Raw genomic sequence first — 21,012 nt, 5'->3', positions numbered from 1 at the left:
GAATAAATATTGCGCATTTAAGTAAATCTAAAGTTCTCTTTTGAATTCCTTCAAAAATTTCCACAGTTTTAATATTTGAATCCTTATCTCGTGACGTTATAATGAAATTAAAAATATTGAATTAATCTTTATAAATAAAAAAAAGCTCTCCGTGAAGGTAAAGCTCTTTTGATCTAGCCGTTTTAGTGATTTTAAAGACACCAATTAAGAGCTCAGATAGCTTACACTAGAGAAAAGTTATATTAAAGCAGCCGTTGAGAGATCTTAAAAAGCACAAATAAACTGAAAACAAAGCACTTTATAATATTGAATTTGAATATTTTAACTAATGTTTAATATTACCTGTATTATATGAAAAAATTAAACAAATTCCAAAAATATTTTTATATGTTTTAAATGCTTGAAATAGTTTTACTGCCTATTATGTTAAGAATGAAGCTTTCATAAAACTGTGCTGAATTTTAATTTCCAAATGTGTACGCAGTTTCCGCGGTGTTTCCTCATCCTATTTTAATATTTACTGCTAGCTAAAAAAGCTTCAAACTTCAAAAGAAATTTTTTTTTTGAAAATTAAAGTTTTGAATGTATAAATCGTTGATACGTTCAAAATTTTGAAAGTTTGGAAGTTTGAAGCTTTTTATATAACTATCAGGGATCTTAGGGGATAAGACAATGGTCAATAAGTATTAGGGTGGGTCGATTTTGGACATTTTTTTTCTGAGGCCAAAGCGGGGATCTGCACTCAATTTATATAGATATAATACACCTCTGGATGATTTAAAATTTATCCTAAGTCTTAAAACCGCTGACGACCAGACATTCAATTGTATAGCTATTTGTAAATGGGAGTAAAAAATTTTTGAATCAGAACTATGGCTTCATGGTGCTCCCTGGAAATGCCTTGAGGAGCTGAGTCAGGAACTTTTGTCCGTTTCAAAAAATCTCGTTCCTAGCCTGAGAAAATCTAAAAAACCTCTACAAATTGGACAATTCTGAATAAACCTTAAAATTTTTTGGTTTTTTAGTGATTTCTAAGGCTAGGAACGAGATATTTTGAAACGGACAAAAGTTCCTGATTCAGCTCCTCAAGGCCTTTCGAGGGAGCACCATGAAGCCATAGTTCTGATTCAAAAAATTTTTTGAATGTCGTCTTTGCATACTAATAAGTAATGAATTATATTTTTAAGTGGTCGTGTTCTAAAACTCAATTTTTAAAAATCTTTTTTTGGTCAGAAATGTTTTTAAGGTTAATTTTATCTGTTGCATATCCCCTCTTTGTCTAATTCCAATATGAACCCACCCTAATAAGTATATGTACACCCCCAATGATAATGAACGAAAATAGCCATTATGTAGTGTATCATTTTCATAATTGAAAGTCCAATGTCTCCTCCCTGCTTGCAATTTCATGATTTTAGTATAAAGGCTTCGCCTTTTTGGATTGTGATGTTCTTGTGTATAAAAAAATGTATGGGGTGTATTTAACAATGTGTTAAATTCATTCAAAAAACTGGTCATTAACAAACACTTTTATTTTTTTAACAATTATGTGTTGTTATTCTTCGTGCTTAGCTACTCTGTAATCAACTAGCGGCTACGCCCCCCTAGAGGCCTATAGTGGCACTTTAAGATTTTTTTTAACTCTACGAAAGCAATGTTGTTTTAAAGTCTCTACGATACCTTGCATTGTTACGTTCAAGTCTCTTTAGGTAAAAAAATCGATTTTGTAGTGATTTCTCTTGGGAGGGTGGTGGTACCCTCCCCTAAATAGTTATAAACCTTCCCGGGACCTATGAAAAGCTACCCTGTTAAGCTCGGTTCAACGGTTAGCGAGATCCTAGACAGACAGACAGACAAACACATATCCTGTTACTTTATTATAAGGATACAGACAATTATAGATATGTTTTATAGATTAAATTTGACTATGAGTACCTGTACCACCCCCCTTTTTACATTTTTAAAAACGGGTTTCTTACTTTGATAGCTTAAAATGCTAGGATAGTAGTAGGCTTTAATAGATAGCTATATTGCCATCAATATCAATCATACAGTTTGTCCCTTTATGATTTAAAAGAAGACTTTTGACAATCATAATTGGGGGAAATAAGTTTTCCGAAAAGATATTTGTTGATTTTTAATAATTGGAAAGCCTTCGTGTTTTGTAAAATGTTGTCATCCTTGTTTCTTTACAACAAGGTGTTAATTTTATTACACTTTTGTTTTAACGTATTTTTATTCATTGTTTGAATAAATATTTTAAAATAAAGTCAACTAAAATTAACCATTTTTAAACAGTTACTAGTTATTTATCGCATTGTGTTATAAACAGCTTTCCGCGGATATATAATGTACAACTATGTGATTAAACCCAGTTCTTTATATTCGTAGAAAACTGGATATAATACGATGCTAGACATAATATTTTTTGTGTGAATGAGAACCGGTTGTATTCCACCGGATATTCATCGGTTTTGAATGAATTTGAGAATAGTTATTTCTCGTATTTATTCGAATCCGGTTGATAGGAACCGGTTCTCATCCATACGAAAAAACTATGTCTAGCATCGTATTATAACCAGCTTTCTACGAATATAAAAATGTACAATTATAAGATTAAAACCAGTTTTTTAGCCCGTGCCTTCGGCACCTCGGGGCTAAAAAATTTGGTTTTAATCTTATAATTGTACATTCTATATCCGCGGAAAGCGGTTTATAATACGATGAAAGAAAAGATTTTATAAATCCTGTATTATAAAATTTTACATTTAAAAATCTAAATGTTTTTTGCTCCTAAAATATGACCTAAAGGGACAATGGCCGATAAATTGATGTGCATCTCCATGATGACAAAATTACCCCTTGAGTAGATTACAATTAGTGGATGGAAACATTTGGACACTCAACTTAAAGAACCAACCAATCAAAGTTTAATAACAGCAATAATGTCTAATATTTTTTCTCTCGAAAATCATTAAATATTCTATCAGGAAAATGAAAATATATGAAGTTAAACGTTACGAATTTTGGGGAAGTAAATCATATGTATATGTAGCATTTATACAATACAGCAAATATAAAACATTAATTATAGAATATTAACTTAGACAACTGAATCGCAAAAATAAAATGTTCACCTATTATTAATTTTTACCCAGGCTAAACAATGCAGATTTAGCCAACTAATTTAAACTTTATTAAATATTTAGTATTAAAAATGCGCGCGAAGCGCGCCAAAAAATTTTTTTAAAGGGATTTTTTATTTTGGGGGGGTATTTACCCCCCCAAAATTGTTTGGGGGGGGTAAATACCCCCTCCTAAATGGTTGGGGGTGCCTACGGCACCCCCAAGGTAGGGGTAAATTTTATGTGGGGGAGGGGGGGTAATCGCCCCATTACCCCCCCCCCTTGGACGTCTATGTCTGTACGTACGTGTATACGTAAAAATTCGCTCTTTTCGTTAATTTTGCATGTTAGAATTGTCCTATTGATTTCAAACTTTGCATGGTGATTCCTGTAGTAGTTAGGTACGATTTAGAAGGCGTAGCAACTATATATAATTACCAGTATGTCCGTACATCCATTTTAAACATGTTGATTTTTAACTTTTTAAATATCCGATTGATCTGATTTTTATAACTGATTCCCAGGACAACAATGAACAATGTTGTAAGCGATTCATCTCAATAATCAAGTCCTAAAAATGTAAGTATGTCCTTAAAAAAATATCCTGCATGTTAGCAGTTTTTCAACAAATTTATTTTCAATTTTGTTTCGAATATTTTACTTGATTATTCACCTAATTTATTTTTAAGTACTAAGTGAACTTTTGATGATTTTGCGATAGACTGTCTTTAGACTATAGTCATTAACTTCATTATTAGAATAGCGTCCATTATTGGTCCCCTACATCCCACCTCTTTAACAAAGGGATAATTTGGTAGTAATGAATTAGCACCAAATATTTTGACATAAAACAGAACTCTAGTCTGCACGATATAAGAGTACTAGAGCTAATCAAGGTATAAGTCATAGATTTGCAAATTTAATATTAAGCACCTTTGCTTGTAAAGGTTTAAAGGCGAATCTACTCTACAATTTTGATAGTCCTTCTCCATGATATTTATATATTAACAATACAGTTATCTCATTTCAATCCTAAAATCTCTTTCTCTCTCTCTCTCTCTCTCTCTCTCTCTCTCTCTCTCTCTACCCCTTCTAACTCTTTCTCTCCCTCTCTCTCTCTCTCTCTCTCTCTCTCTCTCTCTCTCTCTCTCTCTCTCTACCCCTTCTAACTCTCTCTTTTTCTTTTGCTTCCTACCATTCTATCGATTAATCTCTGTCTATCTATTTAACTGCCTATCATTTTATCTATCTCCTTTTTCTCGCTATCCAATTGAAACTCTATAATGTATAACTTTATTGATAAACTTTTGATTTGACTGGAACAATTATGAATATACCTACCTACCTCTTAATGGATAAGTCAATAGACGATAAATTGATACACATCCTCTTTGGTAATTGACATTGTACCCAAAGTTTTTTAAGCCAAGGAATAAGATAAATTTGGTTACCTTTACAGTTCAATATCCCCTTACTTCCCCCCTTTTAACAGATTTTAGGATTCATCTGATTCAAACAATTTAATTTTTGTAATGTTTGGGTTGAATTAAACATAAGAATATGCTTTCTCGTATTCATTCGAATCCGGTGGACAGGAACCGGTTCTCATCCATACGAAAAAACTATGTCTAGCATCGTATTATATCCAGCTTTCTACGAATATAAAAATGTACAATAATAAGATTAAAACCAGTTTTTTAGCCGGTGCCTTTAGCACCTCGGGGATAAAACAACTGGTTTTAATCTTATAATTGTACAGTCTATATCCGCGGAAAGCTGTTTATAATAAGATGCGAGAAATAACTATTCTAATATTACCTTGATAAATACATATATAAAAGTAACATGATATTTAAGAGTCTGTTTGTCTGTAAGGACTTGTGTAATAAACAGCTCAATTTCCACTAAGCTATAAAAATTGGAAAGAATTTTAATGAATATAATAGATTTGAAATCTGCATAAAATTTTAAGGATTCTTTCCAATTTTTATAGCTTAATGTCCACTTCCTCCCGAAGCAGCGTAAAGTGCCTCCAAAAAAATAATGACCAATGATAGGCCAGTATACAATGTAATTGACCAATAGTAAGATTTATACTAGCCTCTCATTGGTCATTTTATTCTATAACGTTCTTTTTTTGGCGGCACTTTAAGCTGTCTCCTTCCTCCCTGGTAAAACCCAATCAAGAGTAAATAAGTTTTAAAGCCAACTAATAAGAGATTCTGGTTGTCATAATTTTGGGACCACCATTGTGATTTACAGCTCAGTATCCTATCCCTCCGGAATAAGAATTATTATTCTCGTATTCATTAGAAACCGATTAATATCCAATGGCTTTAAACCGGTTCTCATCCATACGAAAAAACTATGTCTATCATCGTATTATATCCAGAGGTGGATTCTTAAAATTTGCCCCACTTATCGATTAGTGGGGCAAAATTGTTTTCGTGAAAAATCCCCTAAAATCACTAAGCGATTAGTAGGGCAAATTTTTTTTAAAATCCACCTCAGTTTTCTACCAATATAAAATGTACAATTATAAGATTAAAATCGTTTTTTAGTCAGTGCTTTTGGCATTTAGGAGCATTTTATAATTGTACATTTTGTATCCACGGAAAGCTGTTTATAATACCATGCACAAAATAACTATTCCTATATTCATGAAGTTTGCGATATGTGTCAAGTTTTGGGGGATGTTTAGTATATTCAAAATATGTTTGGTATCTTTAATAGAATAACGGTATAGTCTTTAAATTGAAGTATGAATCTTATTATCTATCTATAATACAAAGTAGAATGATTTCTGTCCGTCCCTTAAGATCTCGGTAACCACTGAACCGATTGGATTATACTCTTCAGGGAATATGCCTATTGGTCCTGTGGGGGTTTTAGGCTATTTTCTTTTGGGGTGGGACACTCACAACCAACCCAACCCAACCCCCTTTTTTTAAATGTGTTGGTTGCAGCACCAGTGGTACTTAATTTTTTTAAGTACCTCTTGAGCATCGCCTCTAAAGGCTAGGGGCGAATCCGCTAGTCCTATTTAAAGTAACATGATGTATTTCTGTAGTTCTGTTTGTTTGTTTGTATAGTACTAAAAGATCTCGTTAACCACAGGACCTGTTATGGCTGTATCTTATTCACTTCTTCTTGATACTTGATTAGTTGGCTAAAACTAGCAGTGTTCAGACTTTTACACCACTTTTCTTGATTGTATTTTAGTAAAGTTTCTGTGTTGAAATTTAAATTAAATTTGTACCTAGAAAAATGAGCATGAAATATTATTGTATTAGTTTTATCTAACATCAATAGAGTTACTCAAGAAACATATTATCGTCTGATTCAACCAATAGGAGAATACTAAAGGAACATACACGAGATCTCATTGGTTGAAATTTTGTACACATTTTGTTACGCATTGGCAAAATTTTTTCATTTTGTTCGTATTTGAGTCAGCTGTATATTGTCGCATATTTTAGGATTAAGATTTTCCTGGGTAAATAAATTCGTGTAAAAATTCTTCCCTCGTACAATGTGAAGCATATGACAAAACATATAAAAATTTAATTATGAAATTCTTTTAATAAAGTTAGCTTTCTAAAAATTATATCGTCAAATAAATTCGTCTCAAATTAGGCCGCCCTTATCTAGTATATTACAGAATGTAAACAACAGTTCTGTCTGCAAAAATTCCCTTTTTAATTTTGACGAAAAATGGGGTCAGTTGTACAAATGAAATTGCGGATAATGTATCTAAAGGGTCTAGATAAAAATACCAATGGGACAACCGGGAGGAACAATCCGTCCATATTATTAGTTTTAAAGTGTACAGAATTAATGTGTAAAGTGTATAGAATTAAGTACATAAGGGCAGTTATTTTTTTTTGTAGTGGGACAAAGTGTCTCAAAATCAGCCATGTGACGTCATAAAAATGAGGGAGATGAGAGGAGAAGTGGGAAAGAAAACCACTAAAAAAGAGATGGATAATCCGGTATTTTTATTACGTCACATGGCTGACTTTTTAGACACTTTGTTCCGTTACTTTTTAAAATTTTATTCGCCAAATGTATCAGCAATAAACCGTCGTATTTCTTCAGATAAAGCTTTACTTAGACGGCTATGCTAAAATCTTCCACTGCTTAACTTCACCACGCTTGAAATAGGTCAAATATTTTTACAATATTACACATTTATAAAAAGTAGCCAACAGTAAAAGCTTAATTACATCATTAACTTTGGCTAAATATGAAATAAAATATATTTAATGATTTTAATTTATTTTAAAATAATAGTTAAAATGCGTGTATCATTTTGATATGTATGTACTCGAAAAATATATGACCTTAAAATTGCTGATGTGTGAAACAGTCGTTTTGAATGACCATAACATAGGTCAAAATAGGTCATTTGAATTTTAATTGCCGAATGTGTACACTGTTTCCTCGGTGTTTCCTCATTCTAACTCAATATTTACTACCTTCTAGCTAAAAAAGCTTCAAACTTTCAAAAGTTTGATTTTATTTTGGAAGTTTGAAGCTTTTTTAGCTAGAAGGTAGTAAATATTGAGATAGGATCAGGAAACACCGAGAAAACTGTGTACACCTTCGGCAATTAAAATTCAGTTCATCCAAAATAGGCATAACAAATGTTGAAAATCGGGCCTGCCTATTCATAAGCGTATTTTTTCAAAATTTGTACAGCTCTTAATATGTACCTAAAAATTAATAGTCAAAATCATGTTTCTAAATCTAAAAGATCATTACAATTTTAACATAAATATGCTTTGATATAACTAAGACATTAGAGTAAAACATTAGAGGGAGAAAGGGTTGAATAACTGTATCTCCCCATCGCAACCACCTTTAGCAACCCTTCTATTGGGTCATTGATTAACACAGGCAAGTAGCAGAAAATAATTTAGAAGTAGACGAAACAGGTCTTTGAAAAAGGGAGGGAGGTAGTTGTCTGTGTGTACATCTATACTATAGATCTGTTACTAAGACGTCTTTTCGCGTTTATTAAAAAAACTGAGAATTTTATTAGCGACTGTACAAAAGAGACAAATAATTCTAGCCAACCGAAAATGTTGCCATAAATGCCGTGAAATTAAATTGTAATGAATATTTTTCCCCCACCTCAAGGGGCAGGGAAAACCAATCAAAAAAAACAATTAGCCGAATATCCTTATAGTAAAGTAACTGGATGTCTATCTGTTTGACAATGGCCGATAAATTAATGTACATCACCAATGATGATACAAAAAATTACAGCTTCTGTAAATTAAAATTAGTAGTTGAAACGTTTGAACACTCAACTCAATGAACCAACCAATCACAATTCACTAAAGTCCCCAAAGTTGTTAAGCAAACGAATAAAAATATGGTATTATAAAACTTTGGGGACCAGTATAAATAACCCCATTGATAATCATATTCTTTTTTCTGTTTTTATTTTAATATTAAGACGTCCTCTCATCTAAATATACCTTAAAGACTATAATATTATATAAATGAATCATTGCTATAAATTATACTAGCGGCCTCGCCTCTAGCCTCTAGCCTCTCGGGGCTTTGTCCCAAGAGGTGATTTAAAAATAAATTGTAAAAAACAAAACAATGGCCCCCCCCCCTCTCTCTTTCCCTTATAATCGAGTCTTTTTTTCTGTTTTTTTTTCATATTAAGACGTCCTCTCTTATAAACATACCTTATAGGCTTATATTATATGACCATTAATATAAATGAATTATTGCTATAAATTATATAGATGTACCATAAAACAAGGATAACAACATCCATAAGTATCGCAGCTCTTATACATAATTGGAAACATAAATAGCAGATGATAAATTATTTTTCCCATTCCAAACAGAATATAAATCTCAAAAAAGAATAATAGTAAAATTTCAGCCGTTCATCTTCAATAGCATCCGAGAAATTCTCGTTCCTCCACACAATTTCTGACAAATAGACGCACGGACGTACTTACTTTTTAAAAATGCTATTATTTAATTTACGATGTTTACCTTTTAATTCGTTGAAGTCTAAATACTAAACTGTTTTGTTTAATTCTGCTTTAATACATTAAAAGTTATTAAAACAGCTTTCTGCGGATATAGAATGTACAATTATTATAATGTACAATTCGTACAAAACTGGATATAAAACGATGCTAGACATTGATTTTTCGTATTCATAAGAACCGGTTCTATTCCACCGGATATTAATCGGTTTATTTTGCTTTCAACTTTCGCAGATTTAGGTGATCATTATTTGCCTTTTGTTTCAGGCTGGTTTCGGCGGTGGATCCGGTTATAACGGCGGGGCAAACAACGGCGGTAACGGTTTCAATAACGGCGGCGGATTTGGCGGTCAAGCTAACCAGGTACATAAAAAAATGTCATATATTAACGGATGTCTTTTTAGATTTTATAAGTCTTTACACGGTTTGACTGTTCTTTTTAAAAGCACTAGCGGATACGCACTTCAGAAGCCTCTAGGGGCAATTAAGTTTTTTTTAAATAATATTTTTGGCGGAGGGGGTCATTTCTTATTTAAAGGGTTAAGATACCCTCTCAAAAATAGTTAAAAACCTTCCCCGGAAATGAAAGAAGCTTTATTGTAAAGATGAATTTTATTGGTTCGGCGGTTAGTGAGAACCTTCGCTACAGACAAAAAAAAGCTTACTACTTTATATATTAGGATATGTTTTTAGGAAAACATGTTAAACACTTTTTAACGTGTACCTCTTATCTATAATACAAAGTAGAAAATATTCTTTTTAATTTTCTTTAAAATCTAAAACACGAAAAGTTAGTTTGATAAAACCTCTTGGGGCAAAGCCCCTAGAGGCTAGGGGCGAAGCCGCTAGTACACTAATATAATACATATTATTTAATACTTGCCTAGCCTTACAACTTAGCTAGCTTAAAAACTGCGGAAGAGACGTAATATGAATAAAAAGCTCATGTGTATGAAAAAATATGTTTTTAACATCCGCTTTCCATGTGCATACAAAAATTTAAAAAATTATAAAAAGCCAATTTTTTTTGGTTTGAAACTGGTTAATATGTAGTGGATTAAAATCGGTTCTCATCCATATGAAAAAATTATGTCTAGCATCGTATTATATCCAGTTTTCTACAAATTGTAAATTTTATATTCGCGGAAAGCTGTTTTTAATACGATGCGAGAAAGCTTTTTCCTTTATGGTTTTAAAAACCAATTAATATCCGCTGGATTAGAACTAAGAATCATTTATAGCATTGTATTAGAGATAATTTTTCACAATTATAAAAATAAAAATCATAAAATCAGTAACAGTTTTGATAACCCGGGTTTTAATCATATAATTACGTTTTTAATACCCATGGAAAGCTGTCTATAATATGATGCAATAAATAACTATTACTTTATGTTTCATATTTAAGCAATTAAATATTTAGGTATCTTAGCTAATTTTATTTAATTTTTAGCTCTTTTTTGTGTACACTATTAAGCATCTTATGTGTGGTAATTAAAGCCCAAAAAACATCTTCTAAGATCTTATCTAATTATCTAAGACTTCATCCTTCACATGGAGAGGCATAAATATTCAATAATTTTTAGTATTTTTTGTTTTTGATGTATTCTATCATTAAACCTGCTTATATAAGTATTTAGTTTAGGTAGAGCTCCTACTGTATAACTTGGGTCCAAGTAAATCAGGAAGTTTACCAATTTTTCATTTCATTGACATATTTTAAAACCCTTTTTCTTACAATTTAAAAACAAACTAAAAATTAGTCATATTTAGGGATTTATCTTTAATACCTGCCAAATTATTTTTTTTTTTAATTTTGTTTGGGAATTCTTGAAAGCCTTACCCTTTTCCTTTATGTTAGAGGCTTGGGGAGAAAAAAAGAGAGTAAAATCGGAGAGGGAGGGGACATTGGGCTGTTAATTACAATAGTCCCCAATTTTATAATAACATTTTCTTATTTGTTGGCTTAGCACCTTTGGTGACTTTTATTGAATTTTGATTAGTTTTTTAATTAAATTAAGTGTCCAAACATTTTTATTACTAGTTGTAATTACAAAAGGGATAACTTTATGTATTATCATTGGGGATGTAAATCAATTAATCAGCCATTGTCTTATCCCTTTAGATTTCTGGTAAAAATATTTGATTGGCTCCAACAGTAGTACTTTATGTTTACAAAGACAGCTAGTAGCAAGAAGGCATCCTATGGCTTATAGTAAAGATATTTTAATTTATAATATTTTAGCAGTTACAAGAAATCTAATATACAAAAAGGCACAAATTGACTAATTTTCAAAACAATCCATACAAAAAAAATCGCGAGTTCCAATTTTTTGGCCTCGGTCAGGTTTTAGGCTCTTTTATATTGGGGTAAATCACTCCTTCTCCCCCCCCCCCCCAGAACTCAAGTACTCAAAATAACACTAAAGCACACACAGAAACCTAATCATACTTAGGCTACACATAATCAAACTTACACATCCACACACACAGACACACACACATTCACAAATTCACACACACACACACACACATACTTTGTGTGTTGTAGTGTTGCTTTTATGTGGTTTTAAAAAACTAGCGATTTTTTAAAATTTTCTTATTTTTTATCACTAAGAAACCTAATGAGTGTGAAACTTTTTTGTTTTGTCATCATTTTGGCATCTAAACTAAACCTAGAAATCAGGTAGGATAATTAGATTATTTGAATTATCTTATAGTTTAATGAATATATTAAAAGAAATACACGTAAAGCATAATTTATGAGCTTTAGTGTCATGATAGCAGATCTATAGTATAGATGTATATACGGACAACTACCTCCCTTCCTTTTTCAAAGACATCTTTCGTCTGGTTCTAAATTATTTTCTGTTACTTGGCTGTGTAAATATAAGCGACACTATTAGTTGATTTTCAATGACCCTATAGAAAGGTTGCACAAGGCGGTTGCGATGGGGAGATACAGATACTTAACCCTTTCTCCCTCTAGTGTTTTACTCTAATGTTTTTTTTTTGTAACAAATTGCTAAAATGTAGTATTTTGTCTTTTTTGTATAAACATAATTAATCCGTGTAATGTGGCTCAAAAACGATAGAAGAGGAAAAAGTTTTAGTAAAAAAGGAAGAATAAAAAAACACATGATACTTTTTTTCTATAAAAATGTTTTTCAATTGAGTATTTATAGCTTCGATTGCTATACATGATTGAATAATCCTATCTTTTTTTATCTTGGCATTGTGATTCCTGTAAGAGTTAGGTACAATAATGGCTCTATAATCTTTACATAAATCCATTTTTCCCTAACAATTTTGTATAATTATTCATTTAATTTTTGGAATAATGATTTATTGGATGATTAGGCGCAATTTTATAAAACTAACATATCTATAATCGATATGTTGCTACAAGGTCCTTTTGATGCGGCAGGTTTTAGTCTAGATAAACAGAATTCAAACAAACACTTTTCTTGATTGTCGTTTGTTTCCATGTAAAAAAAGTAGGAAGAAAATTTGAGACAGGATGCGTGAATCATTAAATTGTTTCCTTTACCCACATCAAACCAATGGGGGCAAGACTAACATTCTTTAAAATAAATAGAAAATTACAGAAGACGAAGAAAGTGGCTCTATGTGACGTCATAGAAATGAGGGATTATCCATTTCTTTTTTAAGGCTTTTCTTTCCCACTTCTCCTCTTCTCATCCCTCATTTTTATGACGTCAGATTTTTTGGAGCGACTTTCTTCGTCTTTAACATTACAAATAACTGGTGTTTTCACTCATAACTATAAATGGACCACTTATCCCACCCCCTCCCCTCTTTTTTTCCATTTTTGTAAAAGCATTTTGTAGCCCCCTTAGAAATACTTATCCCTTCTGCTACAGTGTTATCCCTTCAAACACACTTACTTAACCTAACCTAAAAAATAATTTCGAAAGTTTATTAGTGGTCAAAATTCTATACGCTTTCTATACCCAATAGTTAACGTCTCTAGTATGATGCGATGTGATGTAATTAACTCGAACCGATTAGCTCACTAACAGCAATGCCTTTTTTAACCTATGTAACCATTTAATGTATTAACATTATTTTTCATAAAATACTGTTCCATCCCTGCATTTAATGGGGAGAGGAAAAAACAGAGAAGATGATTTTTTCATTGCGGAAAAAATTAGGAAAACAAGAATAATTATGTCCATAGATTACAAAGTAGTTAACAATTCAAAATTATAACCTTTTTTATTTAGCTTATCTGTATTTTTTGTAAGTTGGGTTCACTTTTAATGCATTTTGATATTATGTAAGATTTTGCCACTTTTTCTTAAAGCCTTCGACATAAAGGCCAACAGTTTATTTGGTTTTCTGGTGGTGGGACAAAGTAGCTCAAAAATCAGCCATGTGACGTCATAAAAAATAAGGGATTATCCATCTCTTTTTTAGGTTTTTTTTCACTCTCATCTCCCACATTTTTATGACGTCACATGGCTGATTTTTTAGTCACTTTGTCCCCCTACGGTTTTTCTGTCCTAGACCATTCAGCTTTTTTTTTAAATTGAAAAGTAGAAGACATACGTACAAAATATTGTAAAGTTGTCGCGATAGTTCATTTTCTACATCCTAATTCATTTTACACATTTTTAAGGCTCATTTTAATTTTCAAAACAGACATTTAAAATGTTTATGCTTTTTTTCTACTTCTTTAATTATATTTGATGTATTTTTATTTTATTTTTGGAGACAGTTGCCCTACCTCTCTCTCTCTATCTCTCTATTTTCTTCCTATATCATTATTAAAAGCGAAGCTCTTCTATAATTAGGGTCGGTCCGTCCTTACGTCTGGAACGGATAGCTTTTTTCGTTGATTTAGGCATGTTAGAACTGTCCTATTAATTTCAAACTTTGCATGGTGATTTCTGAAGTAGTTCGGTACGATTTAGTAATCGTAGCAACTCATTACCAGAATGTCCGTACGTTTATTTTTAACATGTTAATTTTTAACTATTTTAACAACAAATTTTTAATTGACATGAACCCGGTATTAGTGTCTTAGAAATTATCTTAGTGACGTAACTAAAAACGAGGGATTAGAGGGGAGGTGGGAAAGGTAACCCCTAAAAAAGAGATGGATAATAGAGGTGATTGATAATTGATAATTGATAAAGAAAATGTAGGAAATAATTTATATTCTCTGTACTTTCTACCATAGATTAATAAATTTGTATTTTCTAGACAAGGATGACAACATCCATAAAAACGAAGCACAAAAATCAGAAGGTAGAACAAACGCACAATAGCTAGAGTGTCAGAACTTAATAAGCAGAATATTAATTTTGAAGTCTAAATGAAATTGCACATAAATTTGTTGCAAAATTGCGTAAATATAGCATACAGTAAAAGGACATACTTCCGTGCAAAATTTGAAATCAATAGTATAATTCTAATATGTCTAATAAATGTTGTCAAAAAAAGGTTGAAAAAAGTCCGCATATTTGATTAAATTTTTCTTAAAATCCGCATATTATGTTGATAAAAACTATAATATATTATCACTAGCAGTAACATCACTAGAAGCTTTTAGGGTGGTAAGGGGGAAAGTTCATTCTTCCAATTTTCAATTTAAGTTTTAAAACAAAGAAGTAAAATTGCGGAGATGGTACTTTTTTTCTAAGTGTTATTTTTTTTTGAGAGTGGAGAGCCCTCTTCCTAAATAGTTATAAACTTCTCTATACCTATAATAAGCTTCACTGTAAAGAAGAACCCTTTAGGTTCAGCGGTTAACAAGATCCGTTGCTACAGTCAAAAAAAGCTTAGCTTACTAATTTATATAATAGGATATAATAAAGTAACAGGATGTCTGTTTGTCTGTCTCTTTGTTTGTTTGTTTGTCTTTTTCTTTTAAAATCTAGAAAAATAAATTGGTTTATTAAATTGGACTCTCTCCTCCTCAAGTGCCCCAAGAGGCCTCTAAGGCGTAGCCGCTAGTAATAGGATACAGTAACAAAATGCTAATCCTTATATCAAAGTAAAAGAATGTTTGTGTGTGTGTGTCTATTTATATGGAAGGATCTTCCTAACTAATATGCTTCTCCTTTGCAGGGACATAGGTCATAGGTCATGGGAAGGTTTATAACTATTTTAGGATAGGGTACCTGCACCCTCACGCGCTTAGAAAAAAAACCACCAACATTTTTTAAATTTTTTTCTTTTAAAACTAAATTGTCCTTTTAAGTATATCTGTCAGACAGACAGACAATAAATATATGGAGCAGATCTGTATAAATATAAGGTATCTTGACTAAAACTTACAGCTGGCTATCTAAAAAAGCAGTCGTGAAAATAACATTTCTCCAACAATAAGGTTTTTTAAGCATGACCGACAGTCAGACAGACAAAATAATGTATAGAGTAGATGCAGGGGGGGGGGAAGGGGTGATTACTTGAGGGCACCCTCAAATTTTGGAAGTCGTTAAGTAGATGCACATATATCTTGGGTATAGTCCCTTTCATGACAATGCCTCTTAAGGGACGTTTCTTGGTATTTTCACAGTAGATTTTATCCTATTTCTAGCCACTGCAGGGGGGGGGGGCTCTATCCATGCGGGGCCATTTTCCTAACCCTGCAGGGCAATCACCTAACCTAACCTAAAATAATCCATCAAAAGCTACTGTAAAAAAAATACATTAAAACACCCCTTAAAAGACATTTTCACTAAAAATTTCAGTTGTCTTTCTTCAAAAGCAGCCAAAAAAACACACAAAGCATGTTTTAAATGGACGTACTGACTTTCTGTTAACAATGATAGAGTTGCTTTCTAAATTATACCTAACTGTCATAGGAATCATCATGAAGAGTTTGAAATTGATAGGATAATTCTAACATGTCTTGTTTAATAATCTAAAATCAATTAATAATTTTATCTAATTTCAATTTCAATTTATCTATGAAATAAATGTAAAGCTGTACAGGTTAAGGCTACTATCTGACTCAATACATTTCTTTTTCTCCTCTTTTTAGCAACCGAATGAAAGTAATTCTTTTCAATTCCAGATAATTATAAGAATTGGTAACATTTGCTTAGATATTTATTTTATAAAAACATAGCAAAAAAAAATAATAACCGTATTATAATACAGGTATTAAATATTTATATACAAACAATAAAATTGAATATGAATAAAAATTAAGGATAGATCAATCAAATAATAATTATGTACAGTGTCAAAGGACTAAACAATCTTGTGAGAGGTAATATAACTTATGCATTTTAAAAAGATATTTGTTAAATAGACTGATTATTTAAAGACATATTTGTTAAATATGTTGCTCTACTGGATATCATTACCCTTGTTAGAATGTACCATTCATAAAGAAGGTTATTTTTTAATGGCAAAACTGTGTAAGCTAGCTTTTTAACAATTACGTTCAAATTCCGTTAAATTTATTGATATAAATAATCTAATAATTGATTGTTTTGTTTTTATTCGTAATTGTCTTTTTTATATATACATTATTATGCTTAATTAAAAATTTCTGATAAACATCTCATTATATTTAAAGAAAAATTAGCTGTCTCTAAATTTAATATAGAAATAAAATTATTATGGAAAATCAATTGATTTTTCATGGAAACAGGTATAAGTTAGAAAATACAGACGAATTTATAGATGTAATCTTGAAAAGATAGCTTTAATTTAAAATGATAAATATGCGTTATTTTTACCAAAAACTAGACAAAACCCTTTTTTGTTGTTGTTGATAGCAATATCTTATTTCTTTACTCTCGTTTATATATAGTTTTAACCTAATATCTTTTGATTTAATTGTTATTGGTTTGAAATTTTGACTAAAAAGCTGGCTTAAAAAATAGCTCATATGTGATAAAATATATAGCATTTTGCGCTAACTTATGAAGGGTTTATACAATAAGTATAATTATAAAAGCAAATATTTGAAAATTATTTAAAATCATTCAATGTTTAATGTAAGATTAAGCCAATTATTAATCACGAAATTACATATAGGTTTTTTATTATTTTGCTAAATAATCTATAAAATATTTACACATTGTAAGTCAACTCTTGAGTTATGTAAGAAGTACAATATCAGCTGATAGATCTTATTTCAATTTTGAAAGATAATTTTATAAAAAAAAAATAAAAAAAAAGTTGATTTTGTTTTTTAAAAGTGAGCAAAAATAATGAAGAATTTTTAGAAATATTTTTAATATTTTTTAAAAGCACAAAAAATCTTGATTTCAGGCCTTTATTAACAATTCTTAAAAATCCTAGTAGTATCGACACATCCTATTTTTTTTACGTCACTAAGATAATTTCTAAGACACTAATACCGGGTTCATTGACATGATAATCCGATTGACCTGATTTTTGGAATACTGATTTCTAAGACAACAAAGTACAATGTTATAAGCGAAGCATCTCTATAATCAATACCCAAATATGTAAGTATGTCCTTAATTATTATACTGTATTTAGTTTTTTAACAACTTTACTTACAATTTTTTTCGCCTTTAATGCATTTATATTCTAATTATTAAGTTTTGACACTCTATGAGTGTTTATTTTTTGTTTGTCCTACCGTTTCAGAGCTTTACTTTTATGGATGCTGTCATCCTAGTTTCTGTATATTTAATTCAAAAATATTAACATTAAAGGAACTAGAGTACTTCATACATTCTAATAAATCAGTTTTTTAATTGGAATCTTTAGGGATAAGACAATGGACGATAAAGTCATAGAAATCTTAAAAGATGATAAAATTCTCTATCTGAATAGTTCAATAATTGGTTGAAACGTTTGAACACTGCTGGTTAATAAACCAACCAATCTAAATTTGGTGGGTACCCAAAGTTTTTGATGCAACGATAAAACAGCATTATTTATAAAACTTTGGGTATCAGTGTAATTTATATTTCAATGTCCCATCTCTCCATAGTTTTTTAAATCGTAGCTGTTTTTTTTCATTGATTATCTGTAAGTTTATTTAAAACCAACTTTAATCTAGTTTTTTATCTTTACTTTTTTTAGAAAGTTAATATTAGACTCTTTTTTATTTCTTTAGTTTTGGTTATTTTATAACAAACTAGCGGATTCGCCCAAAGCCTCTAGGGGCTTTGCCCCAAGAGGTAATTTAAAAAGATAAAGTACCTCTGGTGCTGCAACCACCACATTTTAAATCTAACTGCCTAAACAAATAAAGTTTTCTTTTGCTTTTTTGGGAGGTTTGGAGGTTTCCAATCCCCTAAGAAAATAGCTTAAAACCACCACAGGACCAGTAGATATATTCCCTAAATAGTAGAATCCAATTGGTTCAGTGGTTACCAAGATCTTAAGGGACAGACATACGGACGGACGGACAGACGTACAGACATCAAGCTACTTTGTATTATATATATGATCTTCAAAACATTTTTTTAATCGTTTCCGATGGACGACAAATGTACAGACCGACAAACAAAGCAGGATATGTCTATCTATTATTGACAAAAACGCCAAGGTTTTTATGATATGACAGTTTTAGCCAATGTTTTTGTGATTGTTAGGAATAGATTTCAGTCTTTTGTACAATGAATATAGAAAAAATCAGCTGAAATGATTATTATTACGACAAACTATGTCATTTTTATATAGAATGTATAAAAATGAAAAGTATTCTGAAATAATTATGAATTTTGTTTGGTTCATCTACATTTTATTTTTTTAGATTCATTTGCTTCATACGATGTTTATGCTTATAGTTAACTTTAACCCAAAATTCATTACATTTTCTTTCTTAATCATTATTAGCTAGGCCCCCTAGCGGCCTCTAGGGGCACTAGAGGTTGCGTGTAGTTGACTTCGACCATCCCCCCCTCATTTTTATTTTAGTTTAAAAAAAGAGAAAGTAAAATCCACCCCCAATATATTTTTGTTTAGTATCCCAAAAAAAGTTATAAACTTTCTCTAGACCTATGAAAAGCTACAATGTAATGAAAAAACATATTGGTTCAGCAGTCGGACAGACAGTGATCCTGCTACTTTTACTTAGAGATAAATTTGAAATAACAGAATAGCTGACCCTTTCTTTGAGACTGACTTTTTTGCTGATAATTTGAAATCAATAACAAAACCCAAGGGCTGCCAAAAGGCGTAGTTCTTCTTAACGATTCGCTTAATTTTTGCTGCCATTTTATTGTTCTATTGTTTTATATGTTTTAATGCATAGACTAGCTTTTTAAATTTCTTATAATAATAAAAATGTTGTAGTTAAAAAACAATTGATAATTTTATTCCTAGTGAAAAAAAGGTTTTGGCTTTTTTTATTCTGTTATATAAAATAGTAAGCTTTTTTGTCTGTACTGTACCGAAGGATCTCGCTATCCGCTAAACCAAAATTGTTCGCCTTTTCGGTGAAGCTTCTTATAGGTCCTGCGATGGTTTTAGGCTATTTTATTTATTATAAATAAGTCAGGGTATGGTTTTAGACAACCCTATAATTACCGTGTCTTTAGATGCTAGTGGTGCAGCCGCTAGCATTTTAATCATATATTTTTACATTTAAGTCAACATAGTTTTTCTTTTAGTTTAATTCTCCCTTCATGTTCAAGGCTCAAGTAGAAAAGAGGGCACAATACCAGCTGAGTATTCACGTGGATATTCAGCTACTATTGGGGTCATTTTTGGATACTCAGCTACCATTGGGAAAATGTGTGGATATTCAACTAACATTGGGGGAAAAAAAGTTTTTAAACATTTAATTTGGTTAGCTTTTTTGTTAATTTATACATGTTAGAATTGTCCTATCGATTTAATACAAAAGGTACGATTTAGGAAGCGTCGCAACTCTATAATAAAAAGTCCTGAGGTCAATTTTAAACATGTTGCTTTTAAACCTTTTTCTCGTATTCATTCGAATCTGGTGGATAGGAACCGGTTCTCATCCATACGAAAAAAAATATGTCTAGCATCGTATTATATCCAGCTTTCTACGAATATAAAAATGTACAATCATAAGATTAAAATAACTATTAACAATTTTTTTCTTCATATAATTCTTTAATTTTCTTCAGAACACATACCCCTACCTCATTCAACGATACTAAAAGTTTATGTATGATATAAAACGTCACTTTTTACAAACATATCTTAACAACAGTGAATTCAAAAGAATTATTATTCGGCTCTAAGGGATTGGGAATCAGGATAAACTAATAATGTAATAATAATGGATGTAGAATATACGTGGATATTATGACAGGGAAAAAGTTTTCGTCAATTTAGGTTGCTAACATTGACATCACTTACTGTTTAGTTCGTTCATCCAGTAGAAGGGGAGGGGATAGTTATTTTAGCCATCTACAAGTTTCACTTTATTAGAGTACATGAAATTCTGGTGTAAGATCCAAGTAACAAATCCATTAGAATTGTCCAAAAATTGTATTTCAATAACGAAATTAATTTGAAAAAATTCCGAATTATTTTCCGCTGTCGTTGGGGGGCATCAATATTATTTAACCATTTTTAGTTACTTATATTAAAGGATGTATGTAGGTAGATTGTCTAATTTCATAGTTTCATAAATTAATTTTCATCCAGTATGGCTTCGAAACCGGTTCATTTCCACTGAATTAGAACTAGTTCTCAGACATACTGAAAAATCACGTATTAAGACAATTTTCTACAAATATTAAAATTTGAATCATAAAATAATTAATTAATTCCAGTTTTTTTTTGCCTGGGCCTTCGGCACCTTGGACCTAACAAAACTGGTTATAATATTATAATTTTATATTTTAATATCCGCAGAAAGCTGTCTATAACACGATGAGATATAAAACTATCATAACTTTTACTTTTACTCGTATTCCTTT

General features: G+C 31.0%; 1 protein-coding gene across 1 annotated transcript in view; it reads left to right on the top strand.

Annotated features, from left to right (window-relative positions):
* LOC145329338 (uncharacterized) overlaps positions 1–21,012 on the top strand; it is a 125,965-nt gene that overhangs the window by 94,137 nt on the left and 10,816 nt on the right. The window contains exon 3 of the mRNA XM_080173398.1: positions 9,413–9,508. Coding sequence (XP_080029524.1) covers positions 9,413–9,508 — 96 coding nt within the window. The remainder of the gene's footprint in view (positions 1–9,412; positions 9,509–21,012) is intronic.

Source organism: Acartia tonsa, chromosome 10, assembly GCF_053477335.1.
Source record: "Acartia tonsa isolate MP-2025a chromosome 10, ASM5347733v1, whole genome shotgun sequence".
In the NCBI taxonomy this organism is placed as follows: domain Eukaryota; kingdom Metazoa; phylum Arthropoda; class Copepoda; order Calanoida; family Acartiidae; genus Acartia; species Acartia tonsa.
The sequence above is the reverse complement of the archived record's forward strand: the minus strand, read 5'-3'. Positions and strand labels throughout refer to the sequence as shown.